The 25,126-nt window shown below is 45.0% G+C and overlaps 1 protein-coding gene across 1 annotated transcript in view; it reads left to right on the top strand.

Annotated features, from left to right (window-relative positions):
• The window catches only part of NRG2 (neuregulin 2), a 151,325-nt gene that overhangs the window by 123,261 nt on the left and 2,938 nt on the right, over nucleotides 1–25,126 (top strand). The window contains exons 5-9 of the mRNA XM_042887207.1: nucleotides 4,152–4,228; nucleotides 16,424–16,447; nucleotides 20,624–20,726; nucleotides 21,640–21,763; nucleotides 23,443–23,570. Of these exons, the coding sequence (XP_042743141.1) occupies nucleotides 4,152–4,228; nucleotides 16,424–16,447; nucleotides 20,624–20,726; nucleotides 21,640–21,763; nucleotides 23,443–23,570 (456 nt within the window). The remainder of the gene's footprint in view (nucleotides 1–4,151; nucleotides 4,229–16,423; nucleotides 16,448–20,623; nucleotides 20,727–21,639; nucleotides 21,764–23,442; nucleotides 23,571–25,126) is intronic.

Genomic DNA, 25,126 nt, shown 5'->3' with positions numbered 1-25,126 from the left:
ATTAATAATTAAATAATAATAATCAACAATAGTCATTGCTCTGCCCTGTTTCTAGGTAAACAGGCACAACTTTGCCCACTTCCCTTCTCAAGAGAAGGAGCATGCTGGGCCTCTGCGAGGCTGGGGAGTGGACTAAGGAGTCCAAAGATACTATTTGAAGGCACGGTCCGCCATTCATTCTGCTGGCATAACCAGCCCAAATCACCTGGCTAGAGTCAGATGTGTAGGAAGAAGGATGCTGTGATAAAAGACCATTGCATGACTTCTGGTCTTAGGAAGCCTTAACTTTCAGGTGTGCCACTCAGATCTTAAGTTTAGCTACTGAAGAGGAGCTGCCCACAGACCTGTAATACAGGAAACAGAAGATTCTGCATGCAGAAAGGGTGCCTTCCATTTGCTCTGCTTGTCTAGAGTGGGACACTCATGTGCTGTGCAAGCTGGAAATTTCTTTCCTAGGTGTCACAGCTGGAGAAGTGATAATAAATAACAAATCTTCACGTTCACCAGCCTAGGAGTATCAGACAAACAAGGGACCATGAGCAGTGCATAACTTTCAAAGTTATCCTGGTCACTCATGCTGCCAGCAAGCTTACATCTGGGAAATCAGGACCCAGAGGAGAGAGAACTGCATCTGTGGCAGTCTCATAATGCACACCTTCTGCATGGGATTACTGTGGAAGCACATCATTTTGACAGCATGGGAGGTGACAAAAGGTGTTCGTGTTTATGAGAGCTACTTTTCTGTCACTTTTCCCTGTGCTGATTCACTAACAACTAAAGATGAAAAGCCTGAGCTGTCCTAGACAGGGAGATGACTGTTATCTATTGCCTTCTATCTAGAAAGTTCTTTTCCCCTCCCACGCTAAGCTGACGGCTGAGATCTAAGGATGGACTATATGGTAGCTGTCATGGCATCAAAGCTTGTTTGACACATTTCTGTTCTGTTTTTTTCACTTCTCACCAATTTGTTTTTCTGAGTTTTATTTTCTTCCACCATTTTTCAATTGATTTTCAGTCTTTCCTTAGTGGCATGCAACTTCAGTCACGTTCAAGTTCTAGCCATGGCTGAAATCTTGCAAATGTGCATCTGAGGCAGTTTTAGCTCCCTTCTGACAAAATGTCCGTTTCCTTGGCTGGGTAAGATACCTGCTTCATTCATGACCTCCCTCCAGGGTGCCCACGGCACACACATGAACTGAATCTCAGATCACAGACAAATAGCCAGAACATTCTAAGCTAAACCGGATGTCTTGAAGACTACACATTGACTTCTTGAGTGTCAGTGATGATGAATAAACTTAGGAAATGATTGGGAAGGTGACATCTGTTTTGCCTGCTTTGTTCAAACTCCAGTGCAGTCTTTTAAAGGCTTCTCTAAAATCAGCTTCACCAGGCTGTCCTTGTGAGTCTTCATCACCAAATTGCCTCTTTGATTGCCAGCAGGGCATCTTCACTCTACTCCCAGTACCAGCTTCCTCTTCTTCATCACAAGGAAAGTCAATAGGCCTTTTGATGATAATCCTTGGAGCTGGCACCCTGACTTGAAATGACATTACCACTATGCTTACCTTTCCTGGACTCCAGGATGAACATCCAAGAATCACACTTAATGAAAAAAAAAAAAAGGGTAGTTTTCTTCAAAGATATTTGCCTGACCAAGGAATCAAATCTCCAGTTTCAGAAGCAGCATGGACACTGAGGAACCCCTGTATGTCTAGGGAGCGCAGCGAAGCTTCATGCAGAGCTGTGCCCTTAAGCACCCCTCAAGCAGGTTGGAGCATGCAAATATTCCAGCACGCTGTTATGTGGATATGTTAACACAGGACCCAAACAGAAAATAAAATGGGTTATGAGCAGTGAGGATGCCCCAACTTTGCTCAGTGCACATATACCAAACCTGCAACAAAAACCAACATGAAATCAACTGTAAAAGCCACTTCAGTCATGCAGGCCCTTTCAGAACTTTCTTCTGAGAGGGGCAACTACTGAAACGTCCCCTGGATGTGGGGCACCTTACCTTTGAGAACTGGGAAATTCGTTCCTTAGAGGAAAGACAGATTTGGAGCTGTGGATGCAAAATGGAAAAGGACAGTATATGGGATGGAGAAATCACATAGCCTTTTGTTAGCTATATCTTGTACACCTTGGATGATGCAGCATTCAGAGGTGTATCTGTAAGTCCCAAGCATCAGAATTCACCCTGAGTAGGAGCTGGTTGTCCTCGATGAGCTACTTTAGGAACCTGCAACAGTGATGTGCTAGCGTACCAGCAAGCACCGCAGGCTTTTCCCTAAGAACGTTAGTACAGGTCTCCAGGCAGAGGTTAGACCTCTGTGCATGAGGTGAGTTCTACCAGTCACGACCGTGCCAGAGCTGAGAGATCTTTTTGCTCTGGCCTGCCTTGTGACCAGCCATGTGGCACTTCTTCGAGTTCAGCCAACAAGTTCTTTCCAAGTCCTCACTGACCCTCACCTCTCGCATTTGGAGGGGAGCCTCAGCTCAGAGAAGTCTGCATCCTTGCTGGCCTGACAGTTGGGTTTTGTGCCCTAGGGCCTTTACTGAGAGCTTGTCACACCCCCTTCCATGTCATGATTCTTACCTGTGTGTGTTCACGATGAGGGAGAACTACTGAAAATGACAGTTTTCCTCATTTCTCCCTCTCTGATTCTATCTCTCTTCACATGAGAAATAAATAATTGCTGAAAAACGCTGCCTGTGTTCCATTAAGTAGAGAGAAACAGGAGTTCCTCTCTCTTCTTGGCTTCCTTTATTGCCGCTGAAGTTGCATATCAATGGCATGCCATCTAAACGTAAATCTGGCAAGAAGAACAAATGCTACTGTAGCCTTTGAGCAACAGCACAGAACTGATCTGCCAACACTCTTTTGAACTGCAAAGCTTTGATCATATTAGACATCGCAGGGTTTGAAACCACCGCTTCCTCCTCTCTGTGCTGTGCCACAGACTGGGAGCAGACATTGGTGCCCTGCGCAGACTGGGTCGCGCCTGCAGGGCTGGGACTTGCACTGGGACCTGGGCCCGTCTCACTCCACCATCCGGCTGTGCGCACCGGGCCCGCTCACCTGGCTCTGTGCTGAGGCTGCTCTGGCTGTCTGCTGTCCCTCACACTGGATAGGTGAGGAGTTAAGCCATCGCTTCCGCTTCAGGGCTCCGGTGCTTGCTTCTGATGAGCATTTTGGGCTCTTTGTAGTCCAGCTGGGACCTGAGGCCTTGGTGAGGGATGGGCACAGCACAGTCGAGGTTGAGGGAAGTCTGACAACAAGACGCAAAGCCCGCAGCGCTGCTTGCTCTAAGAAGTTGGAAAGCTTGTTAAAATGCTTGGTATTACGAAGAAATCTATGGAGCTCAGAGAGCTTGGTCAGAAGGGTGCGGTAGGCAGGTAGGGACAGGACATGGAGAAAGGTAGGGATAAACGCAGAGGGACTGTCCAAGAAGTCATGCTGAAAGATATGAAGTAAGGCAGGGAGATAGGCTCCAGGGAGAGAGGTGTTTGGCCACCCACTGCTGAGTTCCCATCAATTTCCAGCCCCGTGAGCTGGCACATCCCGGCCATCTCCTCATGGTGACTGGGATAGCCTGCCAGAGCCTTGCAGCCGGGCAGCGCATGATGTCTGTTCTGGCTCAGCTTTCTTCTCTGTCCCTTTCTCTCTGTTAACACAGAGATTCTGCACATGCTTTCTCTCTAACAGCAACACAGCCATTCTCCCTGGAGCACTCTGTGAGTCCTTCCAGGGGCAGTAACACGAAGATGCTTGTCCCACACAACGCTTGCTGTCGCCTGAGCAGCTGCTCACCGCTCTGTGGTGCTCCTTGCCAGTCTTGTCTAGATAGTGGCTGCAAGTAGCATCCCATCCATCTCGATCTTCCTACCATCTGGTGCTTCTAGCAGGTGAGAAGGTAGGAGGCAGGCAGAGAAAGAAAGAAGGGGTTTTGCTGGTGGCTTGAAGATCCAGGCCTAGAATAAAGCTGCAGTGCTAATGTTACAGGTGCCTGGTTAAAGCAAAGCAGAAAGTAAATACGCGCGTGAAGCATTTATTTTTTCCATTCATCACAATGCACTTTTTATTTTTGACCTTAGCCTCAAGAATGGTGCCAGACATGTTCTGTGATTTCTCCCCTTTTCCCCTCCAGATGTCCAAATGGATTCTTCGGACAGAGATGTTTGGAGAAACTGCCTTTGCGATTGTACATGCCAGATCCTAAGCAAAGTATGTTTGAAGACAAACACACAGCACACTACTTAAAACCTCCTGGGCACAGCGTGGATGTAGAGTGGTCTAGTCAGGGATGGCTCTTGGTGTCAGCTTTGGGCTAGGGCTTAGGGCTGCAGGTAAGGGCGCAGGCTGAAAGCAGACAGATAGGAGTTGTGAAAGGGATCAGAAAGGGGCCTCAGTTTGCTCTGTCTGGGTGTCATTTTGCTATCTTGTTTCTTTCTTTCTGGTTTTCTTTCTTTCGGTAGGTGTCCGATCGAATTCACAGGAGACCGGTGTCAGCATTTCGCAATGGTCAGCTTCTCCAGTATGTCTCTTTCTACTTCTCTCTCTCCCTGGTTATTGTAGCTCTGTGTCATGTCCTTAAAGCAGGTTCTTCTGTTCTCCAACAGCCCTCTTCCAGTCTTGTGCACTCCCAGCTCTGCTTGACCCTTAAGAGGAGCTGTGATCGTTGCCAAGAGGAGAACCTGGGCTGTTGCCGTCTTCCCATTTATTAGAATGATTTCTGATTGAATTTAAAGTTGCTTGCTCTTTTCATGCAAAACACAACTGAGGCACGAGGTTATTGTGTGCTGTGTGAGAACAGTCTTGTGTGATAAACTGTATCTGCTGGCACTGCTGTCTCGACACAGGCTGTGGTGCAGTGCAAGAGATCTGTGTTTTTCCTACGACTCTTGCAGTTTGGGTGTGTGAGTCTCTCTGTACCAACTGCAGAAAACACAATGAGGGCAGTACTGAAATTTCCCCTGTGCTGAGGATGTGTTTTTTGTTTCCAGAAGTTAAACTGAGCATTAAATGCTGTTCAAATGAGATTGTAAGAGGATGGCCCCAGGTAGGGCAGAACATAGAATGCATGCCTGGAGTACGAAAGACCATGTTGGACACTGCCATGGTCTCAGGGCTTCCTCCCTGTGATGCCATGCAGCATATGGACAAAATCTGCTGATTAGGCGTCTCCAACCATATCCATCCTGGACACAGAGATGTTCCCATCTCTCCTTGTGGGTTGGACAGCCATGCATGTGGGGCGGTGTCTAACTGCAGTGACTGATCCCTTAACTTCGTATGCAGTGAATGTAAGTACCCTACAAGCCTTCCCAGTGTCTAGTTCTCAGCTCTTATGTTCTCTGCGTCTCCAGAGATGCCTCGCTTGTTCATTTTGTTCACTGCAGATAGTTTTTGACAGATTGATATTCAGACTGTGTCCCAGCACCAGAGGGGTCCTTGTGTGGGTAAGGTCTGACCTGAAATGTGATTCAGGGCTGAGCCTGCAGTTACAGCAGTGTGACCTCTGTGTACACCCTGTCTCTGTGCTAGCCATTGGGACCACAACAAATGGTGGTTTTAAAGAGAGGCTTTTTGAAAAAAGCCACAGAAGAGGCCTTAATTAGTGGGAACCAGAGGAAGAAAGACCTCTCCATGATATCTCCTTGATTGTCAGTATTGCCTCTGTTACCTCTCCTTAAGAAATCCTGCAGTCCTTGTCCTGAACTGGCAGTAGCAGGAGTCTCATTAGCACATACTAATAGTTGGCTAGGGCTTGCATTAAGCTCTTCTACAGAGTATACAGGCAAGACATTAATGGGCTTTGAAGCCCTTGGGACAGTTTGATTTTTTACACTGCCTTTTGTTCCAGATTAACTTCCAAAGTGGAAACCTCCATTGGTTTATTTTTTTCAGATAAAACATCTAAGTAAGGTTTTTTTTTTTTTTTTTTTTACAATGACTCACCAAAAATTCTGTTTTCATATTTAACCCGATACAAAAGGGTTTCTTTTCCACTTTGGATCCCATAGTGTCAGGGACCCCAGCTGCAGACAATATTGGGACACTCACCTGCTGAATCTGATTTGTAGGGTGCTTCATGAGGTGATGTCCCACACAGTTAGGTGTTATTGCTACTGTGCTGCAAAAACAAAATGGGTGAACACGAGTTCTATGTCAGAAAAGTGCTTTTTCAGAACATTAATAGCGATAGGAAACAGCATGCATTTTAACCCCAGCCTGCAGAATCCAGATTTTTATGGGAATGAGAGATTTGTTTAAGTTTTATTTATATGTTAGAGGAACAGTGCCAGCTTTAAAACTGACACATGTACAATTTCTTACCTCTAATCTTTTTTAACCACAGGATAGTAAGTTAAAAACAGTTTAACAATCCAGCTTGCCTGTCTGAACTTGGATAAAAATCATCTAAGATGATTCATATGTGTTTATGGCTGTTTTCACTTTCAGGTCACAGTTGGGTAATATATGTAGCAACTATACTGCAGCAAAGAATGCACTGAACTTGCCATTCTTCCAATTAGGAAAGGCATTTCACTTGAGTCTGGGTTGTGTGAGTCCTTACTTTCTACTTCAAACAATAATTAGGGCGCAGTAGAAGTTGCTGTTGCTCTCTAATTCGCTCTGTTCTTCGTCCCATATGGGTTCTGACAGGTCAAAATTTGAAATGCTTTGAATGAAGTTCAGTCATTTCCATTGGAAATAAAAGAGCTCTGACCTGATTGTTGTTTTGAGAACACTGCCAGCACTTGACAGATACTTAAATAGTAAGTAATGACACCTACTCCGGTGTTGTATTGAATATATTTGGAGTGTTTTAGGTTTTCAGGCCTAGATGGAAGGGTCCTGCCTCTTTAACTTAAACATTAAATAACACACATTCTGTAGGTATATCCCAAATCTGTGACAGAGCCTCTGCAAAGTAAACTGCATTTAATACCCGGTTCTTAAACAATGAGGCGGACACTTAGCTGCGTTTGGGCTACAGCAGGAGATGCTTGCCATCTTAGCAGCATCGTGCTGGACATTGTGCATCTTCCTTCTGGGTGCAGCTTCCTGTCTCACCAGTTTGAACCCTTAGTCAGATTTTGCACAGGAAAAAAACAAAACGTTGTCCAGTGGTTCTCATTGTCTGCTTGGAAGTTTGCTTTGAAGGTTTCTGTTCCCCTGATTATCAGAAATTCCTGCTAAATTACTGTAGTTACAAAGATGAAAGTTGTATTTAGATTGGTTTTCTTGTGTGTGACAGTTCTGTGTTGCTATTAAAAGCACAAGACCAAGTGCCCACTGCCAGACACATTCTGTGCATGTACCCCAGTGTTTGAAAATGTTCAAGATGGTCTTTTTTCCTATGTTGTGCTCACACTATTGCTATTTTCTAATAGATTGGTACAGAGGAACTCACTGTGAATTGTATTATTGGGATATCTTGGAGACATCCCACTCTGTCCTGAGTCAGCCCTTATTTGACTGAATAGCATTTACCCTTGGTAGGAATTTGCAACAGCTGAAGTCAAATGATAATCTCAGTGGTTGGTTCCTATCTGCTTGTAAGGAGTGTACATTTCATTTTGCTTGCATTGTCATGCAAATATACCAGGAAATGTGTGGAGATTCTACAGGAAAAAAAAAAAAAAAAAAGAGAATTATGCTAGAGCAGCTACTTATCTGCACAAATGGATGCATTGTGCAAACAGACAACACTGTCCTGGCCCAGCAAGGAGGCATTTCTGAGCAGAGCTGTGGTACCCAACTGTGACACCTCTCGCAGCCTGCCGGTGTCGGTTGCTGTCTCCCTGATGATCTGCTTCAGCAAGACTCATACCTTAGGAGCTGTAAGCAGACACGTTTGTTGTGTGGAGCAGTGGCTGAGCACACACAGCTGATTACCAGCGGATGGGCAGTGACCTGCTAAGCTGCACCAGCACAGATATAGGTGTTCCAGACACTGACACGTAGTATCACACATCTGGTAAGCCTGGGCAAAGACTTAGAAGGAGACTCAAAAGGTTTATCTTGTTTATCATAGGTCAGGTTTATGGCAGTATGACAGATGGCTTTGTCACTCTGTGATTTTGTCACAGAAAACCCACCAGAAGATACAAGGGAAGAGGAATGTCAGAATAATTGCGCATTCACTAAGATGAAAAAAGGTGAAAGGTGCATACGTGAGAAGATAATTGCCCTGATGCTGCCTGAAGTCTGCTTAGACCCCTTATGCTTACATGAAATTCCACTGATCTCAATGGGTCTCTGCACTCTCCTCCATCCACGTATATGAAACTGACAGATTAGGGTTGGAGAATCATGTAAGGCTTTGAGTAGCCTTAGAGAGGCTATAAAATATAACCGAGGGACATTAAAGAAATATTTAATTTTGACTGAAGAGGAATTAATTGCTGTGGACAAACCAGACAGTGACAGTCTGCAATTGCTCCACAAGAGAGGAGTGCCCTGGTAAATGAGAACACAGAGAATTATTTCCATGGATTCTGAGTCACTAAATCATCTTACTGAGATATTTTTCACATCAAATTTGGCGTATTTCTGTCTCCACACAGTTATAGTTTCAGATATAATTAATGTAGTGCATTGTACATGTGGTGTACGCATACAGATGTTCTGTGAAGTCATACCACAGGCTAGTTTCAGGAGTTAGATCTTGTGCTTGTGGTTTATCTCTGATGAAACTACAGAGCTGAGAGCCCGTAACTCCAGAATGTGTCCTAAACCAGAAATCCTCCCTGACCCTGCCACTGGGATTGCAGTGTGCAGGGGAAGAGGAATCAGCCATACCAGTAGCCCAAGTTCACGTCATGAACTCTTCTTCTGACCCCTCTTTCTTCATGCCCCTCCTGTTTGCAACAACAATGAAGCCAGACCCTCATTATTTTTTCAGTGAGTTTTCAGACATCTTTGTTAGAGGTCAGAATCTAATTCTGTGCTCTGGGCTACCTTTCTGGTATACCTTTATATACCTGCTGGCACTCAAGCGTGTGGATATAGCTAATTTAACAGCAGTGCTGGCATTGAGATGAGAGTCCCATCCTTTAGAGGAGCTGAGGGTGGTGAGCATGAATTCATAGCTTTAGCTGTCAGAGGTCTCTCCCAGAGCCTTGAGTGCAGGAGGAGCTGCATGAGAGATCACACGTGTCTTTGTGTGGCTGTCCTTGCACTAGTGAAAGTGAAATTTCTGATCATGCTGTTCAACCACAGCCTTAGCGAATCCATATCACTAGTAACCAGGGACTGTTTTGCAACTTCAGTGGTTGCAAAATCTATTCTGAGATTAACAGCTCTGAGCTTGGGACCAGAATTCTGCTTTCACATGTGACTGTCCAGTGTCTGCTGACACCAGAGCAGAGCCTGAAGCCTGTGGGCATTCCATGCAAGGGGATTCTTTCCTTGGACAGTAGCTGGGTTTGCATGGAACTGTGATTTCCCTGTAATGGGACACCTATAAAAATGGCTCCTCTCTGTCCTCACTTTTATTTTAGAGGACCATATTACTTTAGGGACAGTACGAAAATACTGCTGTTTGTCCCTGTTTCATTTTTTAAGCAATTAGGTACGCATATTTTTCCACTTCTTTCTTGCTGGTGTTCTTCAGCACACAGCTTCCCTGGAAGAAAAAACAAGCGATGTTGGAGCGTTCTCACCCTGGCAGTACACTTGCTTAGTGGAACCTTTTGATCTGCTTAGAATCCCTTCTTTTTCACTTCTCTTAATTTGCAATCTCATCTCCCAGAGGACCTCCTGGGGTTGTGGTCTTTGCCTTTGCAGGCAGATCTTCATCTCTGCTTGCCTACGTGGGTGAAAAGTTCAGTAACACCACAAGAAAGGTCAGGACGTCTCTGATGTGAGACTTTCCAGCGCATTCTGGAGACTCACCGAATTGACCACGCTCTCCTGGGCCCAGCTTCATAGGCACAACTGCATCCTGCAGCAATTTCCAGAAGATAGCAGCTTGTCTGAAGTCATCCTTTCATTTCAGAAATGTGCTTTATTTTTAAAGTGGTGCTGACAACAGAATTTCATATCTGCCTGTTGTACATCAGACCAAGGCTAGTTTAGCTTTGTCTTCTACAAAAGCTTTTCAGGCCTTTGTGAAACCTTGCTGATGTTTAATAGTAAATTAGCAGGCCGTGTGCTGGCTGGTTGTAAAGGTCTTGTAAAACACATTGGCAGCTATTTTATTTCTGAAGGCACAGAGATACTGAAAGTTAAACACTGTCAATGCCAGCACTTCTCCTAAGTCTTCACATTTGGATTTTTTCCATCTGAGATTTATGGAATAATTTAAAAATTTGGGATGTAGTTTAATATCTGTGCCAATCTCTTGTCTGTAGAATCTGAAATTAAATCTTAATGTTGCTATTTATTCATTTCCCAAAGTCATTGTCACTGATCAATAGGAGAAATGCCCTACCTTCACACATTTAGTGAAATACTTTCATTTTCTATTTTCCGTTTTTTCTAATTAAAGCTGAAGTCTGTAGCCTGCCAGTAAACATCCTAGAACAGAGCTGATATTCTTATCTGATGTAATCTAGCATGTTCTCCACTTTTATCCCATATTTCCATATTGGTTTCTTTACCATTTGATTTTAATTCATAGTTGGAGTCTTCGCACTAGCTTGCTTGGGAAGTGCAGAGCAGCATTTTCTGCTACTCCCTAAGAGGAGCAAGACACTGCACTTGCTGCATGGCACTCAGTGTAGTCATCTGGAACTACGCATGAGAAGAGCTTGATCTGAGAAGTCATTGTCTTGCAGATGCAGACTATCTTGTCGCGTCTGCTTGCAGTGAGCACTGATAGGAAGATCATCCTGAGTGCCCAGCTTTATGTGTCTCCTAGGCTGCCTAACTGTAGCCATCAGAGTTTAGTGTACCTCCTGATCATTTTTCTGTGTGTCAGGACATTCCCTTACAGGCATTACAGATTCCTACCAAGAATAGCTGACAAAAATGGGCATTTCCAAGATGAGAACCACCGTATGTTCTTAACCATGCACTGCAGTGTCTCTGGGTATGATCCACGTAACGATCTCAGCAGCACAATTTCTATGCTATCATGAAATATTTCCTGCAGATCAGACATCTGAGCCTTCCCTCCAGTCATTCTTATGAGGAAGTTAATTTCATAGACCACTTCCAGCCAGAAAACCATAACTGTTTCTAGTTGCAGTGTCTGGATCAGGCTGTCTTCTCCCCGCTGTCTACTTTGTAAGTTTCTCAGCTTACTCCTCACATCGCCACCTCACACAGACGTGGTGTCTCTTGGAGTAGATGGATGAACACCCCACTTTGCACTCTTCTGGGACTAATGGAAGGTGTAGACCTGAATTTCAGCTTCTCTCTTCATTCATGCAGCAACAGTTTTGTACCTGCTGATTGCAATATGAGAATGATAATCAGGAGAACGCTTCCTTCTTTTTTTTAACCTACCTTTCTGTTTCCTACTTAATCTCTCACTCATCTGAACCCTAAAACAGTATGAAGCAATATTTCTAATTCCAGAAACATTCCTCAGCTTCCCTTTAATAACATGATAGCTTCAGACCACTTAATTACAGTGTAATTACTACTCTGTGGTGTGGCTGGCTAATAACAGGGTGTTTGTGGTTTATCGTAACAGGATTGTTCCCCTACGCTGGACTGCAGTACAGGTTACCCTTGGGGATCTCCTAAAGTTAATTACTTGCTAATCCACAGAAGCTTGTCGGTACACTATTGTTACATATCTGGACTTCTGAGGCCACCCAGTCATTTTTATTCATACAGCATTGGACAAACTAAATGGCTGTAAGGTTCATGGAAGGTTCATTGACTACCCAGAGAGCTCATGCAATGTCCAGCCCTTAAATCATGTGCAGTGCCCTTGGTTCCCAGCATCATGGCACTGCTCCCATGGAGGAAGCCTAGGCCAGGATACAGGAAACAGTGGGCAAGGTGGAGGTGGGTTGATGGAAGGACTTGATGATCTTAGAGGTCTTTTCCAACCTTAATGATTCTGTGATTCAATGATTCTCTTGTCAGTGCAGTTTATTAGTAGTAATCTTTCTGGTCCTCAGAAGTTACTCCACTTTGTTTCATGCCCTGAGCATGCTATGTGACTCAGAGAGCTCAGAAAGCTTGGGTTTGGGGGGTTTGGGATGGAATGACGTGTATGATAGCTAGAGATCTTAACCAAATTCTTAAGCAACCAGAAGTTCACGTAGGCACAGCCATTTGCTAAGTCTTTTATCTTTCTTAATCATTCTATAAATCTACAATTCAGTGACACCCATCTTGTCTTGAATTCTTACTCATGTAAAGATATTTTATTTTAAAAGGTTTTTTCTGTTGATCATTTGAAGGAGATGAAACACGCTCCAGAACATAACATAGTCACAAAGTCTCCACGCATCAGGTAGTCTTCTGCCCAACAAGAAAAAATCAATAGGTCCATAACATACTTGTCCTACTTAAAGCACCTAAATCCAACTGGATTTTTGCTTTCGGTCCACTTCAGCTGAATTTTATTCCCTGGAGGAATCCAGTACAAGATCCGTGCATCACCTGGATGCTCAGTAAGCTCTGCTTGGAACAGCTGAGTGGTACCGGTCTGGGATGGGATCCAATCTTAATCCCACACAGATGTGCTGAAGCTGAAATGAAAAGCATGAAAATGAAGCATTTTTGTCATTTTTCATGTATTTTCCCTTTTTCCCATCTTCAGTTCTCCCATGCTTGCTGCTTTTCTCTGTTGGATGGCCTTCTCTCATGTTTACAGCAGTTTGGTATTAGAATATTTCCAGACTACTAGTCTGGTCTCCCTTGGGATCAACACAGAAGAGTCTAGTATAGCTTATAGGCACAAGCAATAACACAAATACTGCAAAGTAATGCATTTAAGGGGCGACTAGATACTCTTTCCTTTACACTGACAGCTGCTTGAGGAAGAATGGATTCTATCTCAAGCTCAGCATTTCCAGAAAGCTTCGACAGGTATAAATGTGACATGATTTTTCAATAAACTTGTCCTTGTTTCAAATGGTTTGGGAAATCTCAGGTGAGGGTGCTCAGCCATAGCCACTTGTCATTGGCCTTGGAGTTGTTTGGAGTTCAGATAGAAGGTTGATGATACGAGAAAAATAATATGTAGAGCTGAGTGCTGTCCCACAGTAATTGATTTGTGTGCTAGCCTCTGGCTATATATTGATTCCATTGGAGCTTGTCCTGAGGGCCTTGGAGTTCTAGCATGCATTAGTCTGTCTGCATAGATGGGATTCATTTGATTACAGCTATCCCAGAGGCGGCTCCCAAGCCTGGAATGCAACACACTTCCCCACTGCCAACACCTCTACAAGCATGGAGTGGCCAGACAGCCAGGGTGTGTGAGATGCAGGCTGATCAGATTGTTGGAGGACACGGTGCAGGTGCTGCACATCATATTGAGCACCTTCTCCACCTGGCAGCAAATATGACTCAAAGCTTTTAAAGATACATTGCTTTCCCCAGTCAATCTCTTAAAAAAAGGAGAAGGAATCCTTCAAACATACAATGCTATCAGAAATACTTTTTTGCTCCAGACCAAAATAAATTGTTGTCTCTAGGAGAAATTTTGTTTCCTCAAACATGCTTGTTACCAGGAGATCCATTATTAATCTATCACGTGCTGTGTGGTGCGCTGTGTTCATGAAGATGATATCCCTCTGCTCAGTGCAGAAGCATCACCTTTTATTCGTAGAGATGAGGTCTCCTCATTTGCTTCAGGGCAGTAGCCAGTTGAATAATTTTGAACAGTCTGTTCTTAACAGAAGAGGCAAACCTTTCAAATCCCAGAGGACTCTTACAGTGTTTCCTCTTGAGTGTCTTTCCTCCATTGCTGTCCCAGCAGAAGGCCTTACGTGCCTCATGGCCACTTTGAGGAACTCCTGACCAGGGAAAGGAGTGAGTGCCTCCCTTCTGGATTCAGTTATGGGTGATACAGAAGCAATGCCTGTAGCTGCAACAGGCTGACACATCACCTTGCTTGTAATATCTTGTTGTGCTGGAACTGTTTTTTTTTTGCATAGCTTTGTTAACAGAGGAGCAGCTTAGAAAAAATGATATGATGGAAATTTTAGTAGCACCTAATATGGCTCCAATAATCCCTTTTATTTTGAAGCAAGTTGGCTTCTTATCCATGGGAATTTTCTTCTGGAAGTCTGAAAGCACAGCCTGGTCAATTCACAGATCAGAAGAGAGGCTGAATTTTTAGAAGTCCACTGTCTGCCTGAACAGTGGCATCTAAGCAGCACTGAGGGAGGAACAGTCAGCACATGAGAGACTGAGAAAGTCTGAAGCGTTGAGTAGCTGTGTACTTGAGATGCAGGGGCACAAGCAGATTCAAAGCCACTCTTAGGTTTGCAGGTAGAAGCAGGTATGTGCTTTCCAGCTGCTGCAGAGCTGCATAGTTTCTCTGCTGCCCAGGGAACCTGTAGCTAAGATCCAACACGTGAGCTGGCTGTGTCTGCTCTGTGGGACTGGGGAGACCTGAGAACCTGCAGTTCTACTGTAGGGTGCACCACAGGAAGGCTCAAGTTCTGTTTGCACTAACAAAAAACCGTGAGAATGTTCTGAATTGCATCCATTTGTAGCTGTATATACGAGAGCAGATCTGTCAGGAAGGAGCAAATGTTTAGGGAGTACACTGCCAAGAGCATAACCGTATAGATATTTGGATGAAATTTAATGTATCTCTATCTGCAGTTGTCACGGTGTCAGGTAAAACAGGTTGCATGATGGTAACATGCTCTAGAAAAATGTCAAGGTTAGCAGTGAAAACTGGAAGGCATAGAACAGGTGTAAGGTGTCCAGTTCTCTGCTGTCCACCACATTGAGTCCACGCTCCTGCAGCCCACAGGACGTGACTGTGAAATGCATGGTAGAGTTCTCCATTCGTTTTGCACAAACGTGAGATGTGAAGCAGAGATCAGCCTGGTTTTGTGGCCTTTAAGTTATACCAAATTTTATTAAAGAATCTTCAAAATCCCCTTAAAAAAAAAATCAAAACAAACAAACAAAACTACCCAACCAACAAACATCAGCACCGATTTGAAGAGAAGAACCTGCTTTAGCTGAAAAGTGTTTACGTGTTCCATAATGATTAGTGCTAATTTCCCTCCCGCACACTCAAGTTTTGAGCAGCATTGAAATAGCAAACCAATCTTCATGTGCAGCAAACAGCAATTTGTGTGGAAAATGTAACAAATCAATTTGGACATCTCCGAGCTGAAAATAATCTTGTCCGTATGGTGATTTGGAACAGAAGAGCTCACTTTTATGTGCAATGATAAGTATGGAGAGCTTTAATATTTATGTGGAAAAAAATTGTCTTTAAGTGAGGCTGGTACCAGGAAAATTAACAAAATTCAAGAATGGATTTTTTTTTCAGAAAAAAAAAAAAAAAAAAAAAAAAAAAGTTGCCTGTTCTGGACAACGGCGCTGTTGATTCATTAGACAAAGCCTGCTCTGCGTAGCAGTGTGTCTGCAAGATGAGCTGCAGTCGCAATTGTAACCAATTTGAATCTGAAAGCAGATGCTCCAGTTTGTGCTTTTTCTTTCTCTTTTTTTGGCATGCTTGTCGTTTCTAAAAATGCAGAACCACAGCAGAAGTGAAATTTGGAAGATCACAGACTCGAGGGAAGCTTCCAGTGCAATTTGCACTTTTAGATCTGCAAGGGATTCATTACCTTTGCCAGGGCAACTAATCACTTGCAGTATCAGTGGTACAGCTGCAAATCCGTGCTGCTAAGAGCAGTGCTTCACCATGCACATGCCGGCAGGAGGTGAGCAGGCCGTGCTGCCAGATGACATTGTGCATCCAAGACCAGACCTGAGGTCATGGGCAGGAGAGCTGTGCTTGCAGGCCCCGTGCAAGCGCCTGCACGTGTCTGCTGAGCGCGCTGCTTTGTGCGCAGCCCTGGGCACAGGGGCACATGTTGCCTGTAGAATGCGAATGAATGGTTATCAGGTTCACACGGTCGCTATGTGTTTTGGCCTGTCTGGAGTCAGGAGTTGTTTCAGAACAAGTGTACCTTTTTTTTTTTTTCTTTTTTTTTTTTTTTTTCCCTGCCTAACCTGTAAATTCCACATCGGGTACTAACAAACATGGCTCATCTCAAAAGAATTCATAATCAACTAAAAGAATTCATAATTAACTTCCACTGCAATTTGTTTGGGTCTTCCTTTACATAAGATATAAGCTCTGGTGGGAATTTAAAATGCTCTGAAGCATACACTGTGTTCTGTGTAACTGCTGCTGAGCCTACAGAGACGCTAACTGCTGTAACTGCACAGTGTGTTTGTGTATGAGAGATCTCTGACAGACCTGTTTTTCTTTTTCTCTTTCTCTTCCTTGTCTTCTTTCTGCATTGGCAGAGCATCTTGGATTTGAATTAAAGGGTATGGAACAACCATTCATTTATTAATCAGAAGCCATTAAGAGCTGCCCACATTATATTTATGGCTTTAATGGGATGATTAAAAAATCAGCTGTTCTGTTCTTTTCCCTGGCACCGAGACAGATATTTGGATTAAAAACCAAAACAAAGTAAAAATGCAAAGTCGAAATGTAAAATGATAAAAACGCAGGTGTATTTTTAGCAGCACTTTTTTCTTTGTTCCGAGCAGCAGCCAGGTGCGTGTGGCACGACTGAGATGTTCCAAACCATGGTCTCCTCATTGGACTTCTGTGCCTTTAACCAAAAGGCAAGAGTTTGTGTCAGTCCTAAAGGCTGCCAGCAGGCACCACTTGGGGACAGGCAGGGGAAGGCGAGTTTTAGGAAGTTTTAGGGCTTTTGCAGCGCTGCCGTTCTGTGCGCTAACATCCACTGTGTCCTATGAAGGGCCAGGAGGGGTTTTACCTCCTCCCAAAGGCCGTCTGCTGCCTTCTGTTCCTGACAGGAAGAAACTGACCCATGGAATGTGACGGGAGGTGAGCTCCTCTAGAAGACACTGAGCCCGGGGAAGTCAGTGTGATGCTGAGCTGGTGGCAAGCTAAAGCGTGCAAAAACACTGGCTTACAGCCTCTTGGAAACAGGCAACTGCCTGCTCCTACCCAATTGCTCACAGTCATAGTGTTTTTCCTCCTTTCTCCTAACTCTGTTTTCAGACGTGTATCAAATCTCTCTGGAGTAAGCACCTGGAAAATCAAATCCCTGGGTTAGGTTTCCCTGGGTGCTCAGACGAGTGTGGGAGGGGTTGCTCACCAAGAACAGAGAGGTTTGTCTTTATCACTTAGCTTAAAAAAATTGGCCCAGCAATGCCATCTGGAGCAGATCTTCTCATAAAGATACTTCAATTCAATTTGCTAGAGACATGGGGACACCAATATTTCTCTTCCGGATGCTAAATTGGCTTCTTGGGGCCCTGAGCTGGAGGGCCGTGCACAAGCTGAAGCTGGAGAAGTTGGTCTCTGCTGGCTTTTGCATGCCTTTCCCCCAGGGCTCGTGTGTATCGCCAGCAGCTTGTTCCTGCAGCAGAAAATGAATGCATTTTGTGTTTTCAGAGAAAGTGGTGCTGCTAATACTAATACACTTAAACAAATGTTAAAATTAAGGATTTTTGACATCCCTTTTTTGTTGACTTTTGTCCTTTTCCTCATCCATTCTCAATGTCATCACAGAACCGCACACATCCCGTTCCCAGTCTGCAGTCGTCTCTTCTCTGCCATTCGTCTCTCACTCTCATGCGTTGCTGTGAACCCATGGCTGGACTGTGATTCTGTCGACATTATGTGACACAACATGGTTTGTTCGTAGTGTTTGCTGCTGTAGAGTGACAATGCTGCTGATGAAGATGTGGCATTTTAGAGCACGCAGACACAAATGGACAAGTCCTGCTCCAGGATCTTACCTTCCCAAACACAGAATTGCAGAAAGCATTCTCCTATTTTCTGTGTCTTTGTCGAGATGATTTTATGCAGCACGAAGATACTATTTTACCAAGCATCAACTGTAATGAGATGTTAGGAGCTCAGCTAAATCACTGACAGCAGGTCATTTAATTTTTCATTTTTGCAGTAGTGATGCACAGCCTCCAGCTTCACTGCTTCACACAGCAGAGCTGTCAGCTCGGGGAAGAGCACCTGAGTCTGCATTTCTGATGAACTGAATTACTCCCCTTACAATGCAGGTGGGAGTTCAGGAGAGCCAGACATATAGAGTTCTGTGCCCACCTGACTGCCTGAACAGAGGCCAGGGTTTGAGCCTTGGATGAAATTTTTTTTAGGTAGCTAACAGGCTAAAATGCTTCATGGTTTTGATGGCTTTGCTCTCTTTGTCCCTCTCCCTTCCGTAATTCAAACAGAAGGATTTAAACTTGAAAAAAAAATGTCTTTATGGCAAGAGATGTAGCTGGTAAAGAGGCTTTGAAAATAATTGGATCCACGGATTGATCTATGGTGAAAAATGTCCTTCTCCCCCCCCTGTTTGTGGTAATTGGTGAAGAAATACAGTTGGGCAGCAGCTAAATTCTTGCCCAGTGCCATCTGTACCCAGGACATGACCCTATCTGGTTCTGATGCTAATAAAATCTCTGAGGTTCCTGTCTGAAGGAAATAGCTGTCCAGCTGTAAGCCAGGTCCCAGACCTGTGCAAGAGCAAGAAAACTTGTCTGCCATGGTTGCTGATGCCTGGAACAGGAAGGACCTCCCTGGTAGGAGCAGGTCCTGCACCATCCGTGCTCCGGCCTGAGGCAGTGCAGGTGGCTGCTGCAACTGCTGCAGCCCAGTCAGCTGCAGTCAAACAAGCTGTGTTCTGTCATTGCTCACAGCGGCTGCGGAGATGGAGTCTGGGGTCTGGCTGCCCACGTTCCTGGTGCACGGGGGGACGTGCTTCTGGGCGAGCTCCACCAGCACTCAGAGAGCCTGATCAAGCCAAAGGCCAGGGCACAGCCAAGAAGGGTGTACATTTATTTCTTTAAACTGTAGCTTTGCAACAGAGGCATGAAGCAAGCCCTCCTGATGATATTTTGCATCCTCACGTCAGGATGGTTATTTGCAGCCCCTGGTTTAGCAGTTCTTCCTTCATTTCCATTTTGAGTGCTAGACAAAGATAAGCATTTTTCTCAGCACTTTTTTATTTTATTTTATTTTATTTTATTTTATTTTATTTTATTTTATTTTGTTTTGTTTTGTTTTGTTTTGTTTTATTTTATTTCCAAAAAGCACTTTCCTTTCTAAATTGGAAATTTGAGATTAGTCGAAATATTTCTTTATCTGGAATACTTTGTTACTAATCCAATGGTATTTTTCTGGAGTCTGGCCCTACTTCTAGTTGATGCTAGCACCTGAAACCAGACCTGTTTCTCTTCTAGTTTTATATCTCATAGTTTTTGTAGCTCACGTATTCCATTGAAAGTATCTAGTGTGTGCCAGTGGAACACGCCGAGCACAGCAACCATGGCACAAGTTTTATTGCCTGATCAACATGGAAAAAAGAAAAATTCAGTGAATATTAGAGAAGACACAAGGCCCGGAGACTTTACAATTAACACATAGTATGGAGACACAAGCACATTGGCTGTAGGTGCTAAAATACAAGGCTCACGGCAGCTGTGGACTAGATCTTTCTCTTAGTCATTCACCAGACTGCCATTGCTAGTCTCAGTGAAGGTAGCTGGATTTTCTGAGAAGAACATCTGCTTTGGAGTAGCCATAGCCATGCAATTGCTGCGTAGGCGTGGTTCAGTCACACAGCAGGTGATATCCTGCCATTTCCTTGGAGCTTTGATTAACTGGAATGAATTACCTGCCTTTTAGCACGGTCTGGGTTCTGATGCAAATGACTGACTTTCCTGGTTTGAAAGGCAGTCCGTGACAAATAGCAGAATCTGAAAGAAGCAGCAGCGTGCTGCTTGAATTTTGTGTGTGCATCTGGGCTACCCAGTGCAATGGAATTAATCATTTCCTAGGGCTTCATTAAAAATCCACAACTGCAGTTGGTTACTGTATTTTAATTACTCCACTTCCTTTTCTTTGTCTAACGTGCTATCACTTTTCCATCTTCGTTCTGCTTTTTGACTCCTTTAGGATGTCCCTCCCAGCACCTGCATGCTTTGGGGCTGTTGCTCGGTGGTTGCAGCGCACTGCCGAACTCCGGAGCATGCAGCAGCTGCGAGGAAAAGGCATTCTGAGTCCGTCAGAGCAGAGAGCTGTGAGGAGAGCATCACAGGGATGTTTGGTATGTGGTGGCTGGGGGATGCTCGAGGGCTTCCTTCTTTTATACCAAGCTACTGAGAAAAGGTGATCTGCTGGAAAGGAAAGGAAACTCACGGGGCTCTCTGAGATTAGTCAGCGAGTTACGCTGTGGGAAAAGAAGAGAAAGCCAGAAGCGTGCTTGAGAAGGGCTGAGCTACTGAGGGCAAGGGTTGAGCTACAGAGAGACAAAAGGATTGAGGAGCTCTTGAGGGGTGAGCAAGGCTGGGCCAGCTGGCCTCAGGTTTGGGCAGCAGATCAGTAGGAGGTGTGGCTGAGTCCTACTCTCCATCTCACCCTCATGCAGTGCTGGGTCCTGTGCAGCCAGGTGCATTGTGGTGCTGTAGCCTGATTGCAACTGATTTCTTTCTCTCCATTTGCAGAGGCAGAGGAGCTCTACCAGAAAAGAGTTCTAACCATCACAGGAATCTGTGTTGCCTTGCTTGTGGTGGGCATCGTCTGTGTGGTAGCTTACTGTAAAACCAAGTGAGTATGTGTGGTTAACAAACAATAACCGGTGATCTCTGAGTGGCAGTGATTGTGTGTCATGCTTTCATGGTGTTCACCCAAATGCTGTTTTAAGGAGATGCTGTGCTGTGGTATTCCCAGCAAAGTCTCTGAAGGAGGCCGATGAAGCCATCAACCATCCTGTGTGAGCAGGAAGTTTCCCATTTCTTTATCGCCTGAATCAGTATCATGTATCCAAGCCAGGTGATGGCACGTGGCTGGGAGAAGCTGTCCCCTGAGCCAACAGAAGCACAGTGGGCTAATGCCCAGGAGCTGTGGGCTCACTTGTTTACAGTTCTGGAACTTCCAAAGCAATGATGATTGAGCAAGAGGCTTGGGGACCTCGTTCTTGGCAGCCTCCCCTGATCGAACAGCACCCTTCTCCCCATGTGCCCCTCACCTGTGTTTGGAATGTCCAACTATTACCCAGGACACAGGAAGCCTTGTGAAGTTGATGTCCTCCCAGGGAGGCTTTCCTGTATTGTGCTTAATGCAGGACAGGAGCCTTGCCACCAAGGGCAAGCCAGGACTGGTTCTCCTTTCTCTTCTCCCCACTTCTCTCCTCGGTGCCCAGCCCCACGCTCCCCCTGCCTCCACTGCATTGTCCTGGGGCTTGTCTTGCTTGTCTTGAAGACCATTGGACCCAACTATGTGAATTGCCTATAGCAGAAAACATTCACATTTCTTTGGAAAGGCAGCATAAGTGGCTAATGTTGAATGTCTTGCTTCCTTCTGTTCACAGCTGTCCACAAACACCGTCAAAACATGAAAAGTGTCTGAAAGATGAATGAAAACCTGGTTGCTACCTCCTTTATCATCTGCTTCCTCCAGAGACACTTGGGCCTCATGAGAGAAATCCTCCTAATTTACTTTTTTCCTTTCCTTTTTAAAGGAAGCAAAGAAAACAGATGCATAATCATTTACGACAGAACATGTGTCAAGCCCATCAGAACAGGAGCCTTGCAAATGGGCCAAGCCATCCGCGTTTGGATCCAGAGGAAATCCAAATGGCTGATGTAAGACCTTTCATAAGACCCTGTATTTTATTGAGTGCTCATTGTCTGTCATGGATTTGATGTGGATTTGCATGCTTGCACCTTCCTGTGCCTGTGCATGAGAAGCAAAATACAACTTGAACAAAAGCACGAAATTCTGCATAGAAACCTTTCCCAAAACAAAATCTAGAGGGAATTGCGATTTTACTTTGATACACTGAGCATGAGGTTAGGGCACTCAGGACAGGTGTGATCCTGGTGTCCTCTCTGGAAGGCACTCCCAATGTTTCCTGCTTATTACGCTGTCCTGTCGAGCTTCATTTCATGGCACAATAAACAGGGTTAGCACAGCAGAGGCTCAGCCACCACGGTGACTGTCTCACCCATTGTGGTGATCTGAACAGCTCCACGTCTGTCCACCTGTGCAGCCCAGCTGCTCCTTTGCAAGGTGGGACAACCCAGTGGGGTGCCAGTGTCGCTCTATTGAGACCCGTCTGAGTATTTAGGATTGGATCCAGGAAAGCCGTTCAGCCGCTCCTGAGATGTGAGAATCCCATTGAGCTCTGTGTTCCTGTTCTCAACATGCTTAAGTGCCTTGCTAGGACTAAAACATTGAACGGGATCAGAAAAAGGGAGAGGGAAGGCAAACCTGAAGCTGAAGGTGTATTCTTCCAGGATAAGGGTTTGCAGTTTCCCAGCTTCTGAATATTTGCTTTGGAAACTTCCTTTTGCCTTCTCTTAGTGTTTTCTGTGTGCAGAGGTTCATGTGCCATGCACAGGGGTGCACTGATTGCTGATAGAAAGCACAATCGTAGAATCACAGATTAGGGCTGGCAGGGTCCTGAACAATTGTCCTGCTGTGAGTAGGAACACCTCCACTAGCTCAGGCTGCCCTGGATCCCACCCAGCCTGGTTTAACTGCTGCCAGGGATGGAGCATCCACAACTTCCCTGGGCAGTGTGTGCCAAGACCTCACTGCTTCTGAGTAAAGAACATCTTCATATGTCTAAGCTAAATCTCCCCTCTTTACAAACCATTACCCTGTGTCCTATCACTACATGCCCTTGTAGAATCAGCGTCCTGAATGAGGTACAAGCTCTCCTGGGTCACTCTTGTGATGCAGACATTTAGCTAAGCGGATAGTTGGCCATGAAGGATGAGGGCAAGGAAAATTTAAAGAATCACAGCCATGTGAACCTGAAATACTGTCTCCCCCAGAGGCTTAGTCTCTCTGTGGAAAGCATGGCTGACCCTGCTTACTGTTAGGTGAAGGGATATTTCAGCATAAATATTTGTATTACACTTGGTATGTCAGTAGGACTTGTGTCTGTGACAGATTGCATGCGGTTGCCTTGTTGCTGGCACTCTGTCAGGTGCACAACCTCCTGCAAACAGATGGATTTCTGCTCAGCAGCATCAGCTGTATGTGCTCCCACAGCAATCTGGGGAAACCCTCGGCTCTTTGTAACCCTCTGCAGCCCCTGTATCATAGCTCCTTTCCAGTGTCCAAAGTGCAGAGGCAGAGGGGAGGGCACTGCATGACATTTTTCAGTTTCCTTTTCGCCTCCCTTGGGGCACGGAGCTGCAGAGTTCACTCAGTTCTCTGGTGATTTCACCAGAAGCAATCCAGCCAGCAGAACTTGGCTGTGGCAGTGCTGGCAAGCTATTGGCTGATCTATGTGGTTCTTCATATTTTACAGTATATTTCTAAGAATGTTTCTGCCACTGAACACGTCATCCGGAGGGAAACAGAGACAACTTTTTCAGGAAGTCACTCCTGCTCACCGTCACATCACTGCTCCACAGCCACTCCAACATCCAGCCAGAGGTGATGTATGCCATTCACACTGAACTGCTGCTTGCCTTAGGATGCTGTGAGATTCAAAGCCAGTAGAAGGGTTTCCTTTCACCTCTCTCTCTGATTTTACTTGATGTTTGGCATCACACCATCATACAGGCCATGCCAGTGCTTGCAGATCAGATTGTGTTGCTGGCATAACCAATTAGTGAGAGGTGCAGAAAGGTGTGGAAAGGTGCGATGCTTGATCTGCAGCAAAGAGCCAGCAGGAGTGCATAGCACTGAAATAGCTGGGAAGTAGGAGGAAATGAAGTAGTGCTTTCACGCCTTGCACAAGCTCAGTCAAATAGGAGGATGCATCTAGGAATGGTTTTGCAAGTTGTGACTGCAATTACACTGCATGCCTGTGTTAATTCGTTAAGTATGCACAGGTTATTAATATAATGTTTGAGATATTTAGCATCTGTTTGCCTTGTGCAAGGCAGAACATGACAAATATCACCATTCTTTAAAATTTATTTATTTTGCCTAGTTCTGCAAAGCTGAAAATGAAGTTTTCACCAGAAAAAAACAAACAAACAAACAAACAAAAAAACAAAAAAACCCACTAATTTTTCACATTCTAAAACAGCCATCCTGGGGGACAGCAGCAGCCTGGCTCAAAGGCCAAAGTTCTCACTGGATTTGAGTGCATTTGTATTGCAGATGGAACTTCTCCATTTTTGTGGTGCCCAGAAAAGTCCTTCAAATGCTCTAAGAAAGCCCTGTACTGTTTGAAGCTTGGTTGCTCAGGTTCTCCATCTTGCATTGCTCTTGTGCTTCCTCCAGTAAGCAGCAGTGTTACCCCATGAGAGTGCCTGCTTTTGAGAAATGACTGTGAGTGCAGGGGGTCCTATCTACCTCCTGTCAGTGGTCACACTGGATCCGCTGCATGAGCTTTGTCAAGCAAAAGATGTCGGGGCTTAGTTACTATTAGCCGGGGCTGTTTGTATCCACCTGTCCAGGAAGCAGACAGTCCTTCCAGGTAAAGCTCAAAGACGTGTCCCAGCAGATTTCTTCCAGGTTCAAGCACTTATTAGGTAGTGGAACAACTTCAGATATCAAACTTGGGTTTTCAGGTAAATTCCTCCCCAGATTCCAACTGACTTGACCTGCAGTGAGCAGAGAGGGAGCCAAGAATGACTTTTTGGGCTGGAAATGCCTGCCTTTAGCCAGGGAAATCTTACCCTTGGTGGGCAGATGGTGTCTTTTCCAGGCTCTTTTTTTTGAATTTTTACACTTCATTCCAAGCCTTGCTAGGTGTGTGCAGGCTTGAGCAATGTGTACAGAGGCTCCTTTTCCTGCAGAGCTGCACCTTGATGGCATTACAGTCTGACTTCAAAGTCCTCAGACCCCATGGCCACCTCTGGGCACATCTGAAGATGCAAATTTGTGTCTGAAGGGCAGCGTTAATACATGCCAGGTGTGGGAAGCACCTACCTTGCACAGCCTCTGGTCCTGGCTACCTGCCATATGAATTTTCGTGAGTCAAGTGCAGCAAGCAGGTGTTTCTTGAAGTCATGCCAGAGGCAAACTGCTGGCAGAAT

Source organism: Lagopus leucura, unplaced genomic scaffold (genome assembly GCF_019238085.1).
Source record: "Lagopus leucura isolate 7727_CA_CO unplaced genomic scaffold, USGS_WTPT01 Super-Scaffold_100075, whole genome shotgun sequence".
NCBI lineage: Eukaryota > Metazoa > Chordata > Aves > Galliformes > Phasianidae > Lagopus > Lagopus leucura.
The sequence above is the reverse complement of the archived record's forward strand: the minus strand, read 5'-3'. Positions and strand labels throughout refer to the sequence as shown.